This window comes from Anolis sagrei, chromosome 2 (assembly GCF_037176765.1).
Source record: "Anolis sagrei isolate rAnoSag1 chromosome 2, rAnoSag1.mat, whole genome shotgun sequence".
In the NCBI taxonomy this organism is placed as follows: Eukaryota; Metazoa; Chordata; class Lepidosauria; order Squamata; family Dactyloidae; genus Anolis; species Anolis sagrei.
The window spans coordinates 181,414,940-181,436,378 of NC_090022.1; the positions used below are offsets into that span (position 1 = coordinate 181,414,940).

General features: G+C 37.8%; 1 protein-coding gene across 3 annotated transcripts in view; it reads left to right on the forward strand.

The window, feature by feature from the left end:
- The first annotated feature begins 339 nt into the window (after nucleotides 1-339).
- CEP112 (centrosomal protein 112) overlaps nucleotides 340-21,439 on the forward strand; it is a 308,982-nt gene continuing 287,882 nt past the window's right edge. For all 3 annotated transcript variants that reach the window (XM_060763065.2, XM_060763067.2, XM_060763066.2), the window contains exons 1-5: nucleotides 340-620; nucleotides 7,248-7,351; nucleotides 9,775-9,965; nucleotides 13,012-13,184; nucleotides 20,115-20,211. In XM_060763065.2, the coding sequence (XP_060619048.2) occupies nucleotides 7,252-7,351; nucleotides 9,775-9,965; nucleotides 13,012-13,184; nucleotides 20,115-20,211 (561 nt within the window). In that variant the 5' untranslated portion in view covers nucleotides 340-620; nucleotides 7,248-7,251. The remainder of the gene's footprint in view (nucleotides 621-7,247; nucleotides 7,352-9,774; nucleotides 9,966-13,011; nucleotides 13,185-20,114; nucleotides 20,212-21,439) is intronic.

Sequence of the window (21,439 nt, forward strand, 5' to 3'; positions counted from 1 at the left end):
AGCTCCTCCTCGCTTTCGGCCATCAGAGGAGAGATGGGGAGATGGTGGCGGGGTATAAATAAAGTTATTATTATTATTATTATTATTATTATTATTATTATTATCACTTTCCCCATAGAGTTCGCGGCCCCGCCGTATCGCTATTATTATTATTATTATTATTATTATTATTATTATTATTATTATATGTTGCAGACAGGGCCTCAGTTAGGCCTTCACTTTTCCCACAAAGTTCGCGGCCCTGCCGTGTCGCCTAGCAACGCGTCGCCTAGCAACGCTTGGTTCTACTACTACAGCTCAGGAGTCATCAGCCGGAAGCGGAAGTCGCTCGGCCCCAGCGTCAGGGAGGGAGCCGTCGGGCGCGAAAGGGCGGTGCTGGTTTAAACCGTTGACTCCGCTTGGTAGCAGGCGCTGCCACTCAGTTCCTTCACTTCAGGGTTGTTCCTTCACTTTAGGCCCCAGAGGCAGCTCGGCCTTCCTTCCTTTCTTCCCTCCCTCCTTCCCAAACGCCCCTTCCGTAGCTTGGCGGGTGGGTTTGGCACTCGGGTGGGAGTTTGCTGAAAGGGAGTTTCCCCTTTCTGTGGCGGCGCCCAAAGCCTCTTCGTCGTGGACTGCGCGAGGTAAATAAACTCAAAAAGGACATGTTAGAACAGATATAAGGGCCCTTCCACACAACCATAGAACCCAGAATATCAAGGCAGAAAATCCCACAATATCTGCTTTGAACTGGGTTATCAGAGTTCACACTCGGATAATGTGGGATCTGTTGCCTTGAATATGTGGGATCTTCTGCCTTGCCCAGAATATCAAGGCAGAAAATCCCACAATATCTGCTTTGAACTGGGATATCTGAGTCCACACTCGGATAATGTGGGGTTTTTCTGCCTTGATATTCTGGGATATAGGGCTGTGTGGAAGGGCCCTGAGACTATATAGTTATGGGGATCATTGGTGGCCCTTCCACACAGCCCTCTATCCCAGAATATAAAGGCAGAAAATCCCACAGTATCTGCTTTGAACTGGGCTATCTGAGTCCACACTCAGATAATGTAGGGCTTTTCTGCCTTGATATTCTGGGATATAGGGCTGTGTGGAAGGGCCCTGAGACTATATAGTTATGGGGATCATTGGTGGCCCTTCCACACAGCCCTATATCCCAGAATATCAAGGCAGAAAATCCCACAATATCTGCTTTGAACTGAGTTATCTGAGTCCACACTCGGATAATGTGGGGTTTTTCTGCCTTGATATTCTGGGATATAGGGCTGTGTGGAAGGGCCCTGAGACTATATAGTTATGGGGATCATTGGTAGCCCTTCCACACAGTCCTATATCCCAGAATATCAAGGCAGAAAATCCCACAGTATCTGCTTTGAACTGGGCTATCTGAGTCCACACTCAGATAATGTAGGGCTTTTCTGCCTTGATATTCTGGGATATAGGGCTGTGTGCGGGAGCCCCCGGTGGCGCAGTGGGTTAAAGCACTGAGCTGCTGAGCTTGTTGATCAAAAGGTCGCAGGTTCGATTCCGGGGAGCGGCGTGAGCTTTCACTGTCAGCCCTAGCTTCTGCCAACCTAGCAGTTCGAAAATATGCAAATGTGAGTAGATCAATAGGTACCACTCCGACGGGAAGGTAACGGCGCTCCATGCAGTCAAGCCAGCCACATGACCTTGGAGGTGTCTACGGACAACGCTGAGTCCACACTACTGTATAACCCAGTTCAAAGCAGAAAATGTGGGATTTTATTCAGCTGTGTAAAAGGGGCCTAAGAGGTTGCAAGGATGCCCTGCGCAAGGTTTTGGCTTCCTTCAGAGTAAACATACTGAATAAACGTTCCATCTTGACAACGCTTAGGGGAGGGAGTATTATTGATGTGTGCCTGCCAGTAACTCTGACTCAGATTCCTTCCACACAGCTGAATAAAATCCCACATTTCCTGCTTTGATCTGGAATATATGTCCGTGTGGACTCAGATAACCCAGTTCAAAGCAGATATTGTGTGATTTTCTGCCATGATATTCTGGGTTATATGGCTGTGTGGAAGGGCCCTGAGTTATCTGAGTCCACACTGCCATATAATCCAGTGCAAAGCAGAAAATGTGGGATTTTATTCAGCTGTGTGGAAGGGGCCTAAGGTTGCATTTGCATTGTACAAGTTATGTAGTTTGATCCCACTTAAACTGCCATTGCTCAGTGATATGGATCATAGGATTTGCAGTCTGATGACACACCAGCACTCTGGCATAGAAGGCTTAAAGGCGGAGGGCCTTCCACATAAAACCCAGAATATCAACGCAGATAATCCACAGTATCTGCTTTGAACTATGTTATCTGAGTCCATACTACCATCTAATCCAGTTCAAAGCAGATACTGTGAGATTTTATTCAGCTGTGTGGAAGGGGCCCCAGAAAATCAAGTCAGATAATCCACAATTACCTGCTTTGAAGTAGATTATCTGAGTCCACACTGCCATATATTCCAGTTCAATGTAGATTTCATACAACTGTGTGGAAGCGACCCTAGTAAAACTACAAATCCTAGGGTTCCATAGCATTGAGCCATGGTGATTAATGTCGTTGCAAAGTGCTTTAATTGTACAATGTAGACGTACCCTGAGGGCCCTTCCACACAGCCATATAACTCAGAATATCAAGGCAGATAATCCACAATATCTGCTTTGAACTGCATTATTTCAGAGTTCTTCCACACAACCCTGTATCCCAGAATATCAAGGCAGAACATACCACAACTGCTTTGAACTGGGTTATCTGAGTCCACACTTAGATAATGTGGGATTTCTGCCTTGATATTCTGGGATATAGGGCTGTGTGCAAGGGCTCTTGAGTCCACACTGCCATATAATCCAGTTCAATGTGGGTTTTATAAGCTGTGTGGACAGGGCCTGAGAGAATGTAACTTGCCCAAAGTCCCCAGCATGCTTCCATGGCAATGATTGGAATTCGAACCCATAGTCTTGAATGTCCTAGGACAAAAAACCAAACCCTTTACACCATTTTGGCTTTGGGGGGGGGGGGGGAGGGAGTATTAGGCCCCATCTACACTGACCATTTCATTCAGCTTTAAACTGCTGTGGCCAGACAACAAGCTCCCACAAAAGTGTGCAAAAGAAGACCTGAATATACATCAGTGTTCTGTGGTTTGTGTCATCACAATTCCAAGCCTCAAACTAGTTCCAGGATTTCCTTTATAATAATCTGTACAGTGAAACCACTCTCTTGGATACTTATTTGGGGCCCTTCCACACAGCCCTATATCCCAGAATATCAAGGCAGAAAATTCCACATTATTTGAGTGTGGACTCAGATAACCCAGTTCAAAGCATATGATGTGGGATTTTTCTGCCTCGATATTCTGGGATATAGGGCTGTGTGGAAGGGCCCTTGGTCTCACTGAGTTTAGGAAATGAATTCTTAAGACAGTGGTTCTCAACCTGTGGGTCCCCAGGTGTTTTGACCGACAACTCCCATAAATCCCGGCCAGTTTAACAGCTGTTAGGAGTTCTGGGAGCTGAAGGATGAAACATCTGGGGACCCACAGGTTGAGAACCACTACCTTAAGGAAACCTGTGGGGAAAGCATTGCTATAGAAAGATCAGTCACAACCTTATGCTTGCCTACTTAGGAGTAAAGTGCCATCGAACAGAGTTTTTCTGTTAGGCGTTTGCCCCTTCTGTGCTAACACTCAAAAATAAGTGCACGTGTTTTAACTCAGTTGTAACTTCCATATTTAATAGGGCTTAGTCTGATATAAAAATTCACAGTGCTACATCTGAACAGATCTTGACCCTTGATCACTTCATACACACATTAAAAGAAGGTGTTAAACTGTAAATTTGGTATTTCCCTACTTGGTTTGATTCTCTGTTAGCAGTACATGTGAAATAGAAATACCATGTACAGTGGATCTTTGGTATCTGCTGGTGTTTGGTTCCATAAATGGTCAAATTGAGGTTTGTTTTTGGGAACTTTTTGATCTGGAATATTTTCAAGTTGTGGGTGTACAGGGCTGATGAATTAAAATTTGGTTTAAGAATGTATTTATTGCCTAATATGGGCAGAAAGGAAATCATTCTGTGATTTTAAATTTTATCTTGTAACACAGGGCATTCAGGTCTCTGAATTAGTTCTGAAAACAATCGGAAGTTAATCTGTAGAGTTCATGACATTGCTTTCCATATGTTACTTATCACACAGGATTGGAACTTAGTTTAGTGGCACAATAATTATCTCTCACAATGCATGTGTACTGATGAGAATGCTATAGTTGCTGAATTTCTGCTTGTCAAGATAATTGACAAACAGGTTAACATTCTTAACTAAAGTAAAGATGTTAAGTATTGGGGCTCACTACAGATTTTGGTTTGCCAATTCTCTGAAACCTGTTTTTGGGTAATAATTTACTGGCTGTTTGTAAAAAAATATGTATGTGTTGTCTTAACTTATGGCAACTCTATGAGTGTCAAGGTTTTCTAGGCATGGCATACTCACACATGGTTTATCATCATCTTACAATAGCTCGCATTTCTTGATACACCCTTTCCAGGTACTAACCAGGTATCACCCTGTTTAGCTTTCAGTATCTGGGGCCTTCAGAGTATTTATAAATTGCAAAAAAAAAGGACTAATAGGGACACATCCGTACTGTAGAACAGTGATTCTCAACCTGTGGGTCCCCAGATGTTTTGACCTTCAACTCCTAGAAATCCTAACAGCTGGTAAACTGGCTGGGATTTCTGGGAGTTGTAACACCTGGGGACCCACAGGTTGAGAACCACTACTGTAGAATGAATACAGTTTGACAGTATTTTAACTTCCATGACTCAATGCGATGGGGTTGTGGAAGTGGTAGCTTTGGGCCCTTCCACACAGCCCTACATCCCAGAATATCAAAGAGAAAATCCCACATCATCTTGAGTGTGGAGTCAAATAACCCAGAAGCAAATATTGTGGGATTTTCATCCTTGATATTCTGGGATATAGGGCTGTGTGGAAGGACCCTTTGAGTGGTTTTTAGTCTTTTCTATCATTGAGTGCTGGTGCCTCGTCAAACTACAACTCCCAAGAATTCATAACATTGAGCCATAGCAATTAAAGTGCTGTAAAACAGCATTCATTCTACAGTATACAGATGTACCCAGGGCTTTTGGGGAAATCATTAATAGGTTCAACATAAGTTAGTTGATGTAATGGCAAGCAATAACAGCAGCAAATGCTCAGAAGATATCCATATTAGATATGAGGGATAACTGGTATTTTTTTGCTTTGAGATTGATATGAACTCTCAGATACCAGAAAATGATGAAGGAGAGCATGTCCAAACCAGGAGTGGCTGTCAATCTCCCTGTGGTTCTGAGGTGCAGGACCTCTTCCGCTACTTCTTAAAGTTCAATGAAAAGATGAATTCCTTCTTCTATAAGCTTTCAAAAATATGTGTTTTGTCTTTTCTTTGCCATAAAAATATATGGGGGCTGAATCCCTGTGATGCCAGGGCCTTCCTTTACACATTTACAACAACAGCACAAAAACAAAATCAACTTTAGTTGCTACAAGCATCACATTTAGGAGTGAGATATGTGCTTTTATCTGAATGGAAAGTTTTATACAAATTGATTTTTTTCAAAGAAATTGAAGCTCTTGGTACTCGTTTGTTAAACAGCAAGACTAAATTTACAAAGATATGTGAATATGCCTATTCTCATGTGGTGATAATGAGTCCTGTAAAATTTCAGTGAGAAATACTTACACAGAATGCAAAATATGAAGTATACACTATTGAATTCAACAAGGATTACTTCTGAATATACATTGGATTGCACTATCTAGTTCATGTTGAATTTTGGTAACTTCAATGATAGCCTCCCCCCAAAAAGCCATCCAAAGTTGGTAGCCTCCAAAGAAGTGGATTTATATCCACAAAAGTGTTTGTGAAAATAAAAATCAGTAAATTTTAAAGGTTCTGTGACACTTCTATTCTCCCCCTTCCTTCCTCCTTATGCTGTAAGAGACTAACACAGTTTTTTTTTTTAGAATTTCAAGAACAGCAGTTCAGTTAACTTCTCCAATAGTTCCAAGGGTTGTCAAAGAAATATTTATCTAATTTCTTGTGCAGCATTGTCATGCAGTTGTTGCTGGAGGACAGTAAATAACGGGACATTACCTATGCCAAGTTCAGGATTGGAAAGGTGGGTTAGTGGGGTCAGAACTATTTAGAAAAGTGGGTTAGTGGAGGATGAGACTCTGGCAACTCCACAGTGTCCTCAAACTTCTTCGTTCTTTTGCCCTGTTCTGCCCCTACAGCATGAACACTAGATGTGGCACTGTTACCAGTAATTTCATCTGTGTCCCAAGGTGTTTTCTAGGTCCTCCAGCATGATGCTCTAGTACGCTGGAGGGCCTATAAATGCTAGAGAGGTCTTGTTTTTTCCCCTTAGTATGATTCTGTGGTATACTTCTTCCAGACATTGTTCATGTTGATGTGTGTGTGCTTTCATCTGTTATTTCATGTGAGCATAGAAACATAAAACACTGGGATGAAGGGTAACAATGGAGGTGGTGTTTTACACTACATTTACTTTATATACTTAAGTATAAGCCTAATTTTCAGTATATTTTCATTCTGAAAAAGCCCCCTCAGCTTTTTCGGAATGAGTTAGGGCCCGGCGGAAAGGCATAGGGCTGAAAGAAACCCTTTGGAGGACCAGCTGTGTCCCTTCTCCCCTTTCGGCACAGCAACCCACAGCGCGTGGCTTCTCCTCTTGGCACAGCAATCCAGCTGTGTTGCTGTGCCAAGAAGAGAGAAGAAGCTGTATGCCTCAATTAATGTAATTTTATTGGTATCTATTTTTATTTTGAAATTTACCAATAGCTGCTGCATTTCCCACCCTAGGCTTATACTCAAGTCAATAAGTTTTCCAAGTTTTTTGTGGTAAAATTGTGTCCCTCGGCTTATATTTGGGTCAGCTTATACTCGAGTATATACGAGGTAAATTGGCTTATTTGGGAGTAATGTGCTGGTTTGAAGGAATATTTCGAGAGTAATTGATGAACTCAGAGGTGGTAGAAGTTTTTGAATGTTTCTCTTTATTACTAGCGAATGTATTGTTGGGTTGTTGGATTTGTGTAGAGAGTTGTGTTATGTTAATTGCTAGTTTTGATATGTGTTGTGCTACAGTTTGATTCCGTTTCTTTAGTGATCTTTTAAAGCACATCTATATGTTGATTTCAGCACAATGAGCACTGAGGAAGTAACATGGGAGAAGCTGGATGCAGAATTTGATCACTGTGTTGTAGATATGAAACCTTATGTTTTGAAACTCCCTCATAAACCAGGTAAGCATTAGGAGGAAATGTTATCCTTTTATTATTTTTTTCATTTTATAGAAACCGATGTAATCCAGATACAATAAACAGATGTGTTTTTAATCTGAGCCTTGCTGATTACTGAGCTACATGTAATTAACTAATGCGATCAACTGAACTTGTAGTTTTACATATTCTTGATATAGTGTGAGTAGAATGTAGATAATCACATACTCACATTCTTTGAAAGCTGAGACTGTTTTGTCAGATCACCTTTATTAGTATCAAACAAAAACAATCTATATAATATTTTATTGGTATAGGTATTTCAGCTGTTTTTTTTCTAGAGAAGAATGATTGAAAATCAAAAGAGTACGCATATGTTAGTAGTTCCCAACCTTTTTTTTTTTTTTTTTAACCAGGGACCACTTTGACCAGGAACATTAACATCAAAAGGATTACAAATCAGTTTTTGGTAAATTTTAGATTTGGTTTGGTTATTTGGGGTGCCGATTCAGAAAATTGCATTGGATAGACCACATCAGCTCTAGTTTCTGATACAGAACATATGCCATCCAGTGGTTGCCATCTGCTCGCCCACAGAAAACCATATTTAATAATCTAGAGATGATATGGCCTATCTAATGCAAATTTCATTTTCTTAATCAGCCTCTTTGCATGTCAATCAAAAGACAAAAGTGGGATATTATTATTATTATTATTATTATTATTATTGGTAGTAGTAGTATTCTATAGCACACATTTACACTGCTGTGTGCCAGCGTATCATGTCATATTCATATCTATGATGCCTATTAAAGTCTACCTCTATCTAGCTTGTGCTTATCATGAAGTTTTCTACACAGTATTGGTGGATTACTCCTTTATGCAAAATGCTGCATATGGGCATTACTCTTCAAATTTATTTTTTAGTTTATCTTTTAAGCATTTCTGTTAAGAAGGATTATCATGAATAATCTGTATTAATTTAATGACGTAAGTACACTTTTATATAAAGTATTAATTTCTGTTATAATTAATCACATCACATTAATGCAAATTTTAAAAATATATAATTTTTTGGGATTATATAATTTTATTAAATTACAAATATGTTTTATAAACCTCTTCATCTGATAGTGGAGCATGTTAACTAATAACATTGCTTACTAATAAGCAGAAAAGCATTTTCATAAATTTAGAGATTAGAAACAATCAGGGCCTTGTTAAATTGATGTAATCTACAAAGTAATTGTCTGAGTCACGTTGCTGATGTTGATAGTTTGTAAATCTGCTAGTGGACAACGAGTTCCAAGGAAAAAACAGATGTAATATCATAATTACTGAATTGCTTCTTCTGTCTGAAATATTTAAGCATAATTATTAGAGTCAGCACTTGAGTAAACAGATGACATTTTGACAGAGATGAAGAAAATAGGGTAGAGTGACTATGGAATGTAGCCCTTAATGTTGGAGGGAACTGTATCATTATTGTGCTACATATCTTTTTGTGGCCAAGCATTTCCATTCACTGTCTTCCATTGCAACTGAGGCTCTATCTACACTATAGAATCAATGCAGTTTCACCCCACTTTAACTGCTATGGTTCAATGCTATGAAATCCTGGGACTTGTAGCAGGTGAACAACTTGCAATCTTTGGCAGAGAAGGCTAAGACTTTGCAAAACTACAACTCACATGATTCCGTAGAATTGAGCCTTAAGTAATTAAGGTGGAATCAAATTATTAATTTTACAATGTAGATGTGCCTCTAGAAATTTATAAAATATCACTATAATTTTAAAGGATGGGGACATGCAATATCTATTTATATTTATTAATATGGAACTATTCCTGTTCTGTTGGAAAAGCAGTGCAACATGATTTTTAAAAAAATCATAAAAGTAAGCATATACAGTGATCAACAGATAAGACATCTGTCTGTTAAAATCCAAATATTATCTGACAGATCCAAGAAAAATCTATTAGAATGAACTATCTACTACAGCTGCTGAGGGATAGTGAACTGAAAGGTTAGCAGTCGCATCCTACAATTTGGGGAAAGTTATGTGCCTAGTAAAAACTAAACTTGTGGTGTAAGGACTGATGCCAGTACTCAAATCTTCAGGATAGCACATTTTTGTGAGTGTTGGTAACACATAAATCTGCTTCATATGCATTCTATTTGTACACATACCTTTTGGAAAACCTTTGTGTAAAATGTATTTGTTTTCATGTGTGGAAAATGTCAAAGTATATTCAAATATGGTATTGTCCCAAAATAAAAGAGCTAATTGGTTGAAGGAGTAATGTAGTAGCAAGGCTAACTCATTTATTTTGGTGAGTAAGCAAATAAGCATGCAATTTTAAAACTTTACATTGTTTCTAAAAGTTACAGTATTTATTTTTTGTCTTATTTTTTGACCAATGAAATTTATATTTCCTCTCCTTAAGAACGTGAAAGATGTGCCCTTTGGATTAAGAAGCTATGTGAGCCTTCAGGTGCAGGCACAGGAATCGCTGGTCGGAAGAACCGGAATCTCTATGCGAAATTGCTTCTGCATATGCTGAAGAAGGGCGTGCTTGAGGGACCTTTTGTACAGAAACCAGAAAAAGGAATGTTGAAAACTCTTCCTTCATACATGGTGAATGAATCTTGCAAGGGTTTGTGTTCTGCATTTATGGGAGTACATGTAATATCGATGGGATCTAGTGAGGTAAACTGGGAGGGAGATGTTCTCCCATTCTCTTCCCACCTCTAAAATTAACTGTGACATGCTAGTGAACTCTCTAGAACAATGGTTCCTAAACTTTCATCATCTAGGTGTTTTGGACTTCAACTCCCAGAAATCCCAGTCATCAGCTGTTAGGAATTGTGGGAGCTGAACTCCAAAATACCTGAAGGACCAGTGGGTGGGAACCACTGCTCTAGAGTTATGCCAGTATGGAAGGCTAACATAAAGAAGTAGTGTTACATAACAATAGATGTAAGCCAATGAATTTCCTTGAAAAGTTGTTGCATGACATTAGATGTAAGCTTTTTGCAAAAAGAGTGAAAGTATACTATTCACATTGACCTGTGGATAATTTGACTCAAGTTTTTTTTTGTTCATCTATAGATGTATGCATGTATTTATAGCCGTGGTTCTCACCTTGTGGGTCCCCAGATGTTTTGAGCTTCAACTCTCAGAAATCCTAACAGCTGGTAAACTGGCTGGGATTTCTAGGAGTTGTAGATGAAAATACCTGAGGACCCACAGGCTGAGAACCTCTGGTTTATAGGTATTTTTCAAGGAATTGTTATTTCTTGGAATGAAATCATTTATGCAGTGACTTGAATATAAATTTGAAATGAATTGCAAGAGTATCCTATGGTTGTGTGTTTCTCTTGCATTTCTTTTCACATGTTAATGTTTTTGTGTTGGGACCAGATAGAGAAGATGACTTGTAGTGTGGCATTACATCCAGACCAAATCACAGCAGATGTACTATTTCACAGTTTTATTCAAACCAGGGAACATGAAAAACGAGTAGAAAAGATATTAATCAATTACTATTTCAATGTATTGTCGAAGGCTTTCATGGCTGGAATCACTCAGTTCTTGTGGGTTTTTTCGGGCTATATGGCCATGTTCTAGAGGCATTTCTCCTTAGGAGAAATGCCTCTAGAACATGGCCATATAGCCCGAAAAAACCCACAAGAACTGAATAACTATTTCATCTTCAGTTTGTTGCTGAAAACATCTTCTAAATATACAAAACACAAAAAGAACAACAACAATATCATTTGGGTTTAATGTGGCTTTGGGGTATAGGTTACTAAAGGATGTAGATGTGTGTCAGCACTGCAGATTAATAGTGTGTTATGTATTTGTTCCATGTTATGTATTTTATTTTGGTCACTAAAGTTAGTTATTAACCAACTTGCTGTGAAAATATGAAACAGATGTGTAAGTATATGTACATTTTCAAACATACATTTCATTTAGCCTTGCAGCATAATTTACATATTGTCAGTAATAATAATAATAGTAGTAGTAGTTGTAATAATAAAACTTTATTTTTAAGTCGCCCTCTCTCCTTGAAGGGACTCAGGGCAGTTTCTAAAAACAAAAATGACAAATATTCAATGCTACGTGTAATTACAAAATAAAACAGAAACAAAACAAATTGTTAAAAATAAGCAAATAAAAACAACCTTGACCTCTGTTTGAAATTTTGGTTATTTGAGGAAATGTGTTATGCCTCTTTAGATAGTATTTGAAAGAATGGTGTCTCTTCAGCATTGTGTTAGAGCATAGTTCAAATAACTGCATGCTGCAATACGAATTGGTGCATGCAACCAATCTATTGACTACAGTTTTTCTCAGCTTCGGCTACCCTCAAACTTGACTAGAGTTGAAAAAGCAAGAGAGGTGGGGATTGTTATGAGAACTGTGATGATGTAATAAAAACCCATAGCTTCTGTGTGACCAGTTCTGCTTGAACTAGTTCTTGTGAAACCTTGGGCAAATTTAAGAGAAGGCTGCATGCATCTTGGTATATAGTAATGTTGTACATTCTGCTATATCAAAATAAAACAGACAAAACATCTCTAAGAAGACAACGTCTGCAGGAAATTAAAAATGGAAAAGAACAAACTTTTGAGCTGTACAATAACTTTCTATGAAAGTGTTTCCTGAGAAATGAACATTGTTTCAAGAGTTTGTCCAGTGTAACATTGTTGATAAAAGTTGATTCACTCATAATAAAAAGGAACATAGGGAAACAAAGAGATTAATATAGATACAAAAACTCATACAATGCAGGGCAACAGGCTAAGTGTTTAGATCACAATTTGCTGTTAAATGCTTGCAAATTGTTCCCAAATCATGGAGACCTTAAAACTAACCTATTACATAATTTTCTTGGCAAGATGTTTTCAGTGGAAGTTTACTCATGTCTTCTTCTGAAGCTGTTAATATAACATAAATTATGGTGTGTTTGATAGTAAAATGTTGAGAGTATTAATGCAACTGTTTGCATGTAGGTGATAATGTTACGCACTGATAACAGTGATTGTGAAAAAGGAGAAATTATATGTATTGGGTATCAAAGGATCATCCAAATAAATATGAAAAGTTGAATCTGTTACTTTGAAGACTGTATATGGAAACTGGCAAAAACAATAAATAAGTTGATTGTTTTATACAATCTGCAAGAGTTAAAACTAGTATAGTATTTGAGATATCATAACATTGTTATATTATTGCCTTTGGCCATACCATGAGAAGAGTCAACTCACTAAAAAGACTAAACAACTTGGTAGAAGAGGGCAGTACGAAAAGAGGTGGTTATTTCAGCTGGATAGACTCAATCAAGTAGTGCTTTCATTATGTGTCCCCTCATGGCAGCAGGTTGAACTGGATGGGCCCATCGGTCTCTTTCAGCTCTAGGGTCTAAGGAAACCACACTTGCAACATCTGAGCAGGATTGTGGTGGACAGGGTGATTTGGAGGTCTCTCATTTTTAGGGTTGTTTTAAGTCAAAACCCGACCTTAAGGCAGTTAACAGCAGTATACATTTAGATGCTGACTGAATGTAATGAAGTTAAATTGTAGGATATGGAGATGCATAGAATTTATACAAACAAGCGTTTTTTTTTACTGAAAAAAATATTTTTAATTTTAAAATCTTGCATTTTTTATTTAGTTTGTCTACTTCAATGAACCAAATTCAGAAAGAATGCTGAATGAGTCAACTGAATGCCCAGAAGACTTACCAGACTGGGTCATGGGAGAGCTGGGACAAAGTAAGCAGGACAAGTCCTGGATACATTCTTTTAGAGAGGAGTCTGCCCTGGTAACCTCCCCATCTGTACAAAGGTAAGAATTGTGTATTTTAATAATACATTTTTGTCTGTGTTTTCTACACTTTCCACCCTAAATAAAATTAAAAGTTTGACCATTTTGATAATAAATGTATTTATTGGCAAATATGGGATGTGATAGAAAGGAATTTGCTTTGTTGGAACCAAATATTCTGATTGCTTTTTTTTTGTCGTGTCAGGAGTGACTTGAGAAACTGCAAGTTGCTTCTGGTGTGAGAGAATTGGCCGTCTGCAAGGACGTTGCCCAGGGAATGCCCGGATGTTTTGATATTTTGCCATCCTTGTGGGAGGCTTCTGTCATGTCCCCGCGTGGAGAGCTGGAGCTGATAGAGGGTGCTCATCCACCTCTCCCTGGATTTGAAACTGCGACCTGTCGGTCTTCAGTCCTGCCGGCACAGAGGTTTAACCCACTGTGCCACCGGGGGCTCCATTCTGATTGTTGCATCTACAAGGACTTCGTGATACTATTTTGTTTTAATTTCTGTGATAAGTTTTGTTTGCTGTTCTGCAATGTGTGGCTGATGAGTTATGTAAAACAAAAACTTGGCTTTTTATGCAGCTACTTTGGCTACTGTTTGCAATCGAATCAGTAAAAGTGGAAATCATTTTTGGGATGACTGTTGCTGGTTTCTTTGTGTATGACACTAAAATAGTCAGCAGGTGGTGGTAGTGTTCTATAGAAGAGAGTGACAGAAGCTACCTTTCTTGCTAGTTCCTTGTTTAAATACTGTGTTTGTAAATGTGCTGCTCCTTTGTATTTATCCTGTTCTCACTTGGATTAATGTACACTTGAAAAATTCAGCTCTTCAGAATTAATTATAGGTACTGAAGAGTTATTGGATACACAACAATAACAGTAACTGCTCCATTTCAGAAATAGAAGGATATTAACTAAATAAAACATTGCTATTAGATTTACTGTACTTATCAATTATTTACATTGACCAAGCCTAGCCTTCTTCAATTTAGTGACTTCCAAGTGTTTTAAAATAATCATCATTCCAGGCTAACATTGCCATTGAGCATACTTATTAGACATACGGGGAACTTTGGCTCAACACATATGAAACAGAGGAAGACTGGCCTATATTTTCTTGATTTGGATCATATCCCCACAAAACACGTGTACTTCAAATGCACTTCAAAAATTTGGAGTACAGTTTCCATAAGTCCAAAACACCATGGCCAGTTCTCAGAGATAATGGTATAGTAAAGTGTTGTAGGTTGCCTATTGTTCCATTAAAGCAGGATTCATGCTCTTCTAATAAAGCTGTGTTGTTCCTGTATTGCCTGTATATTCCCTAAGTAACTTTAGCTGGGATGAAGGTATGTCACTTCAGGCTGCCTAGTTAGCTGCCTGCTTCTTGAGAGGTCATCGAAATGTTATGTTAAAGAAAAAATCCTGTAGAAAAAGGAGGACATATCCTATTATTGCCTTGTTATTACAATATAGTGATCATTTCCATAAAAGAAAGAATAAAATTTGGGGAATAAATGGGGAAAGTCAGAAAGTGACCATACATGAGATGGAGCCATGTTGAAGAAAACAGTTTGCTTAAGTGCAGGAACTGTTCATGCTCCTAGTGATTTCAAATTAAGTTAAATATGAGCACAGCATACTGACCAGTTCTCCAAAACATATTGACATGTTCTGCTGATAATGTAACAGCCTGAACCTTGGCATAAGACACACAAAAAAGTATGGCATATAGGTATACCTCAGTAAACAAAGCATCTGGGAAGGCAGCTCCTTTTTATAAAAGCTTTGTATATTCACATAGCCTCCATTTTTTTCTTCTTGCCCTCTGCCTTACTGGATGCTGTTTGCAACATTAGTATTGGGTGGATAATATGGGAGGGCTAGAGAAATGCAAATTGCAACAGTGTGTCTGCAGTAAATAAAGTAATAAAGCTTGAGCCGAGAAAGAGTAGAATTCTACTTGCTTGCAGAAGGTGGGATAAGCAGCAGCTGCTTCCAGGATCCTTTACTGAACATGCAAAAAGAGGAAAACATAAGAAAAAGAGGAAAACAGTTAAGGCAGTCTATTATCTACATCCAGAATGTTTTAAAGTAATAGAGTTGTAAGACTGCTAATTTTAAAAACTCCTGGATATATTCAAGTGGTTTCTAGAAGATCCAAAAGGTTTTTGACTCCACTACAAGTCCTACCTGACCTAGTCTCTATTTCATATGATCATATGGTTGGTTTTGAATAAAATGTCTTCTGAAACCCATTGAATTGTTTTTTTTATGGCATTGGGAATCTACCCTTATTCTTTCCATGCTGTTTCTGTCTTTGGTACCTCATTAAAGAAGTAACACCCAGGAACACATTCAATTTGTTAGCTGAAGTGTACCTATCAATGGGTTGAAAATAGTTCTCATCCTTATTGTTGAGGGACTTTTTTCTGTATGTCATAACCGTTTGGTTGCTCAATTGCTGCTACTATATGTTTTTGTAAGAATTCTGTATAAGGTTGGTTTAATTGCTTGTTCAAGGTTGAACCTGGCTTATTATGCCAGAGTCCATCTGGAACAGTGGTGTAGAGGAAGGTGCGCTTGCATTTCTCTGTTGACCTATGATGACCCAGTGCATTTCATAGGGTTTTCTTAGGCAAGGAATACTTAAAGGTAGTTTTGTTACTTCCTTCGTCTGAAATATAGCCAAGAGCACCTGCTATTCATTGGCAGTCTCCTATCCAAGTACTAGCCAGGGCTGGCTCTGCTTACCTTCCAATGTCAGTCAGGGCCTATCTGATAAGAAATGTATACTGGGAACATGCCACGTGAATTTGAGGAGAAGCCTGCATTGGTGCATTTGTCAACTTTCAATCTGGAACCCATTTCAAATCTAGTCCCATAGTGTATCGGCTTTGAATACAAAACCCCTCTATTCAAATTGCAATCGCATTTTTCTGTTATAGTCCAAAGATCCAGCCATTTCAAATTCACAACATAAGACATACGATATAAGATAAATTAAGAACAGGAAGAACAATTGGGGAAATCATATAGGTAGACAGTTTATTTCAGACATTTTGATCTAATAGCTGAGAATAACTATTCTGTACTCTTGGCTGGCTTAGTTGAAAATGTGTCAGCAACCAAAGTCATATTGGCAGTCTTATACTTTGACATAAAATTAGGCTGATCTTCTGGGTAGATTTGCCATTAGTGGATTAATTGTGTGTTGAATCTACTTGTAGACTTCCCCCCCCCCCCCAAAAAAAAAAAGAAAGAAAAAAAATGTCATTTATGGATTCTACTTCTTGGTTACTACAGGGATATAACTTTTTGATATAAGGGTCACCAGAAAATCTGCCTCAGAGCATCTCAGAGGAAAGTGAATTAAATATTGCCTTAGTTGGAAAAAAAACCCTGCAGCAATTTGCAATAGTAAAATTCTTTACATACTCAGATGAAAAGGCCTGACATATTCTATACTCAGCTCTGTGAGTAGGATGAGTATGAACAAGCCCAAAGGTCACAGAAAGCAATATCCCATAGTCTTTTTTATATTTGAAGGCATTGTCATAGCCAAAATGAAAAAGGAGGGATGCTGACAGACCAATTAAAACAGCTTTTTGGGTGGGAAGCTTTGACCAATGACTTAGATACATGCTGAGATAAAGCCTGTGTCTCCAATTGAGAAATATTACCCTTTACCCAAAATTCTAAAGTTCTCAAGCTTTATTAGAGTACAATAGGAGAATATTGTCTGTTTCTAACAATAAAACTGTATTAGGAACACATCTGGGGATTTGGAGGAGAGCCCTCAAAAATTCAATCTGAAGATTATCTGATGTTACTCCCCCAATCCAAATAGCAGAGACATACAGCAATTGTGCAACTGTTTTAGCATTATATTAGCTCTCTTTAGTATAGAAATAATACAAAATGGAAAACGTTCTTATGTGTGCTTTTGGATAAATAGCAGATCTATGAGTTATGACACCATTTGATGGAAAATAATCCCAAAATAGTGAAATTTTCTAACTTCTTTCAGAACATGAACATTAAGGTTAATCTACATTGGTATTTTTTTCTCAAAATTATAACTTGAGATTTCCCAAAATTATTTTAAAGATTATTTTGTAAACAGTAATTCAGAAACTTGTGCAGTAGATAGTTTAACCCAAGTCTAGAAGTTGAAAAAAAAACCTGCGTCATCTGCATAGAGCAGAGTGAAGTTTTTCTGCCTCCCAGTTTGGGCAAATGGCCATTGAGGTCCATACAGCATCTTCAAGGTAATTAGAGCAAGGATGGTTGAACTTTCTAGCTATCTTCCTTATTGAATGTGAATTTGTAAGGGTCAATTCTGTTAGAAGAATCATCAACTACTACACTTATTCTTGCTACTCTCTTGTCCTCTAGGAATGATACAGCTTTTCCAGAAAAGATTTAGGAGTGTTCATTTTTTCTCCTTGTTTTTCCTTCCTTTGTGAGTCGCTATCCCAAAAAGCTTTTGGTGAGGTAACAGCCAAGTTTAGTCAGGGTTAAGTAAGTGACTGCCTTTAGTTATTAAAACAACTGGGCCAGATTGAACCTCTCTGCTCTCTTCCTGCCTGCTCTTAGAAGAGAGGGAATATGCTGCAACATGCAGTTTCTGTCTTAGCTTAGTTTATAAACGATCAGACCATGGCTGTCAAAGTATGATTTCCTTGAGTCTAATGCTCACTTGTTTTTGGTTAAATTACCTTGCCAAAATTAGGGTTCTTATTAGATCAATTTAATATGGGAATTTTAGTGCTGAGCCGAAGCAAAAGAGGTAGCTGCTGCATGAGCTGTAGCTGAACCTCTTATTTGAGGAACCTCATCTAATTAAATGGCCATGATTTAATGCTATGCAATCCTGGGATTTGTAGTTTGGTGAATCATCGGCCCTCTTTGGCAGAGAAGGCTAAAGACCTTGTCAAATTACAGCCCCTAGATTCGATACCATTCAAACCAAGACAATTTAAGTGGATTCTTTCTACAGCAGAGATGTACTCCAAGATTTTCATTTCCATTGCTGGAAGCTTTGGTATTCTAGCACAATTGGAAGGAATCCTAAGCAGCCAGCAACAGTAGTGCACACTTTTTTTTGGCCAAATTACAAAGAGCGCACTAATGGCCACTGCACATTACAGTAAGCCGCACTGAGTCCCCTTGGGGGAGATGGAGCGGGTTATAAATAAAGATTATACATTTTTTTGGTTTCAGGGTTTTGAAAATTGAGGTGCACATTATATTTGATGGTGCATTCTATCCTAATCTATCCAGTTTGTTGTCAATCCACTCCTTTGTGCTTCACGCTAATCTACCATTTGCCAGAATATACAATCCTGTGCTTTCCCCCCCATTTCTGGCCAAATAGTTTAACTATTATTAGACTTGAGTAAATACGGGTATTTTTTTAAAAAAGATGTCCCGGGAGCCATATCTGACTTGCAACTTGCTATTACTATATCAAGATTTAATAATACAATTTTTCTATAACTTAATTATAGAGGTGGGATAAAAAACTAACTCTAGTTCTATAAAGCCAACAATCAACTTGCCTTGCAGAGGTCTAGAATATTTCTCAGGGACCAAACAGCGATCAAAAGTTGAATAATTCTCTCTAAGCACAACTTGTGCCTCAGTAAGACTGTTATTCGAATTCAGAAGGGTAGTCTGTTACATAGGAAATGAGTATCTAATTTTAGCAGTATTGATAGCTGACAAATGGGTCTGAATTCCCTGGAACAGTGGCTTGTTACAAGAATTGCTTGTTTCCAACTAGCAGATATTTGGCCAGAATTGTTAATCTTGGCAAAAGAGGATAATCACCAGTAGGTGCCCACCAATGTTGATTAGTTTGAAAAAGTTCAGTAGGGATATAGTCAATACCTGGAGTCTTACTGCCTTTTAAATGGTAGAATTGAGTCAGAAAGTTTCTCACAAATTGCATCTCACCCACAAATTTACTTGTAGGCTTTAGGCAAGCAAGCCACCCTCTTGAAGACCTCAGACTTTCTGCTTAACTCTAATTTATTTTAGTCTCCTTGGTATTGTGTGTTCTTTTTGCATATTGTGTTATTTTGTCTGATATTTGCTGCATTTGTTTTGGTAACCCTTTTGTTTTTTCCTTGCCCATTTTGAGCTGACTTTTTCAGACACTGGTCGCACTACTGTTGAAGGTTTCTGCAACATAGCAGTTTGTTCCTATCCATCATTTCTCAGTTGCATTTATGCATTCATGTTATCTCATAGTCAAAATGATAGTCTTTTAACATAATATAATATGCAGTCAAATCCTAACTACAGTAGTTTGCAGCTGTCTAATCAAATCCTGAGTCCTAATTAAATGGGTTAAAAACAAAGTGGTTCTTAGAACTAGCACTTTTTGTAACAGATTACCATTAGTATTAAATATAACAAAGCATTATGTACATTTATGATCAGGTCCAATAATTTGTTTAACAATTAGAAGAATATAGAATGCTTAAACATTTAAATGTTAATGAAATATTAAATAAGGTTTTTTGTTTTCATCTATTATTCAGCTAGATAGAAGATTTGCTTACACTCTATTCTGCATTTTGTCTATGAAATGATAGTTGCTTTTAAGAGGAGGAGTTGCTGTTATATAGATAGTGTATTATGCAGATAGTGTGTAATGCAGTTTAAAAGGTTTGTCCAAACAGGTTTTGTAATACTTCTAAGATGATTGCGATGATGATATATATTCTACAGCAGTTATTGCACTTTGGAAAGAAGAAACCATTAATAGAACTCTGCATTTCACTATGAAAAAACAAAAAGTGAGAGGAAAAAGTTAATATACCACCATTGGTTTTCATTAGCCTTAGTTAAAATTATATACTAGGAAGAGGTGTATTTGGTAGTATTAAAAGCATTTATTTTAAAATATGTCCTGATTTTCCATTTAACTCACAACAGGGAGCTGTACTCTTATAATGGAAAACGTGCACTAAAGTCACATTCTTTGAGTCCTCCTCATCTGCCAGTAGATGACAACTCTCCATCAAAAACACTGGTAAGATATTTTAATATTTGCTGTAAAGTTATCATAGAAACTTATTAGTATAGCTGTACCTCAGTTAATCAAATAGATGTATTCCTGAGCATTAATACTTTTAATAGCAAAAATAACATGGAAAGAGTGGGAATAGGTTCTTTGTTGGCATGGGCCTTCAAGTCATTTCTGACTAATGGTGACCCTAAGGTGACATTAATGGGGTTTTCTATGTCTTAAAAACGACCAGTGAAATCCTTTGTTTTTAATTGTTTGATTTTATACTGTTGTTTGCTTATTACATTGATTTTTGCATTTTATCTATTTTATTTCCTGGTATTGTTATGTTTTTATATTATAATGTGTATACTGTACTGATGGGCGTGGCCTCATGTAAGCCGCACCGAGTCCCCCTGGGGGAGATAGAATGGGGTATAAATAAAGATTATTATTATTATTATTATTATTATTATTATTATTATTCTTGGCAAGATTTATTCAAAGCAGGTTTGTCACTCCTTTTCTCTGAGGCTGAAACAGTGTGACTTGCCCAAGGTTGAACAGTGGATTTCTGTGACAAAGAAAGATTCAAACCCTGGTCTCCCAGAGGCCCAGTCCAAGACACAAACTGCTACACCAAGAAAAAGGAAAAGTAGTTCAATATATTTCAGCTAACTTTGTATTCAAAACTAAGCAATGTGTACATGTGAAATGAAAACCTTATCACTGGGTTTGCTTGGCAAGGTTTGTTCACGTGGATGTTACCTTTCTCTTCCCTTGAGGCTGAGAGACTATGACTTGCCCAATGTCACCTGTGGTTTTCCTGCGGCCAAGTGGGAATTTGAACCATTGTGTCCAGAATAGTAGTAATTTTTATTGTTGTTGTTGTTATGTTTATTTCTACCCCCCTTTACCTCTCCTGAAGGAGACTCAAAGTGCCTTACGTTAAAAGTATGACTGCACAATTTAAAATATATAAATATTCAAACATTAAATCAGAATTAAACATAACAGTATTAAAAAATCACCGTTAAAATTCATTAAAACATATCCAACGCTAAAAATCCAGAGATAATAGTCCAACTTTCAAATGCTGGGTCTTATGTTTAATTTGGGGAGGCAGGGGGAAGAGTTGAAATTTATCTTATTCCCTCTTTCCATGGTTACAGCCCTGCACTTATCCTATTTCCTTGTCCTATTGTTTACAGCCTGGCCACGTTTACAGTAGCTTACTGACATTGGTTGAATG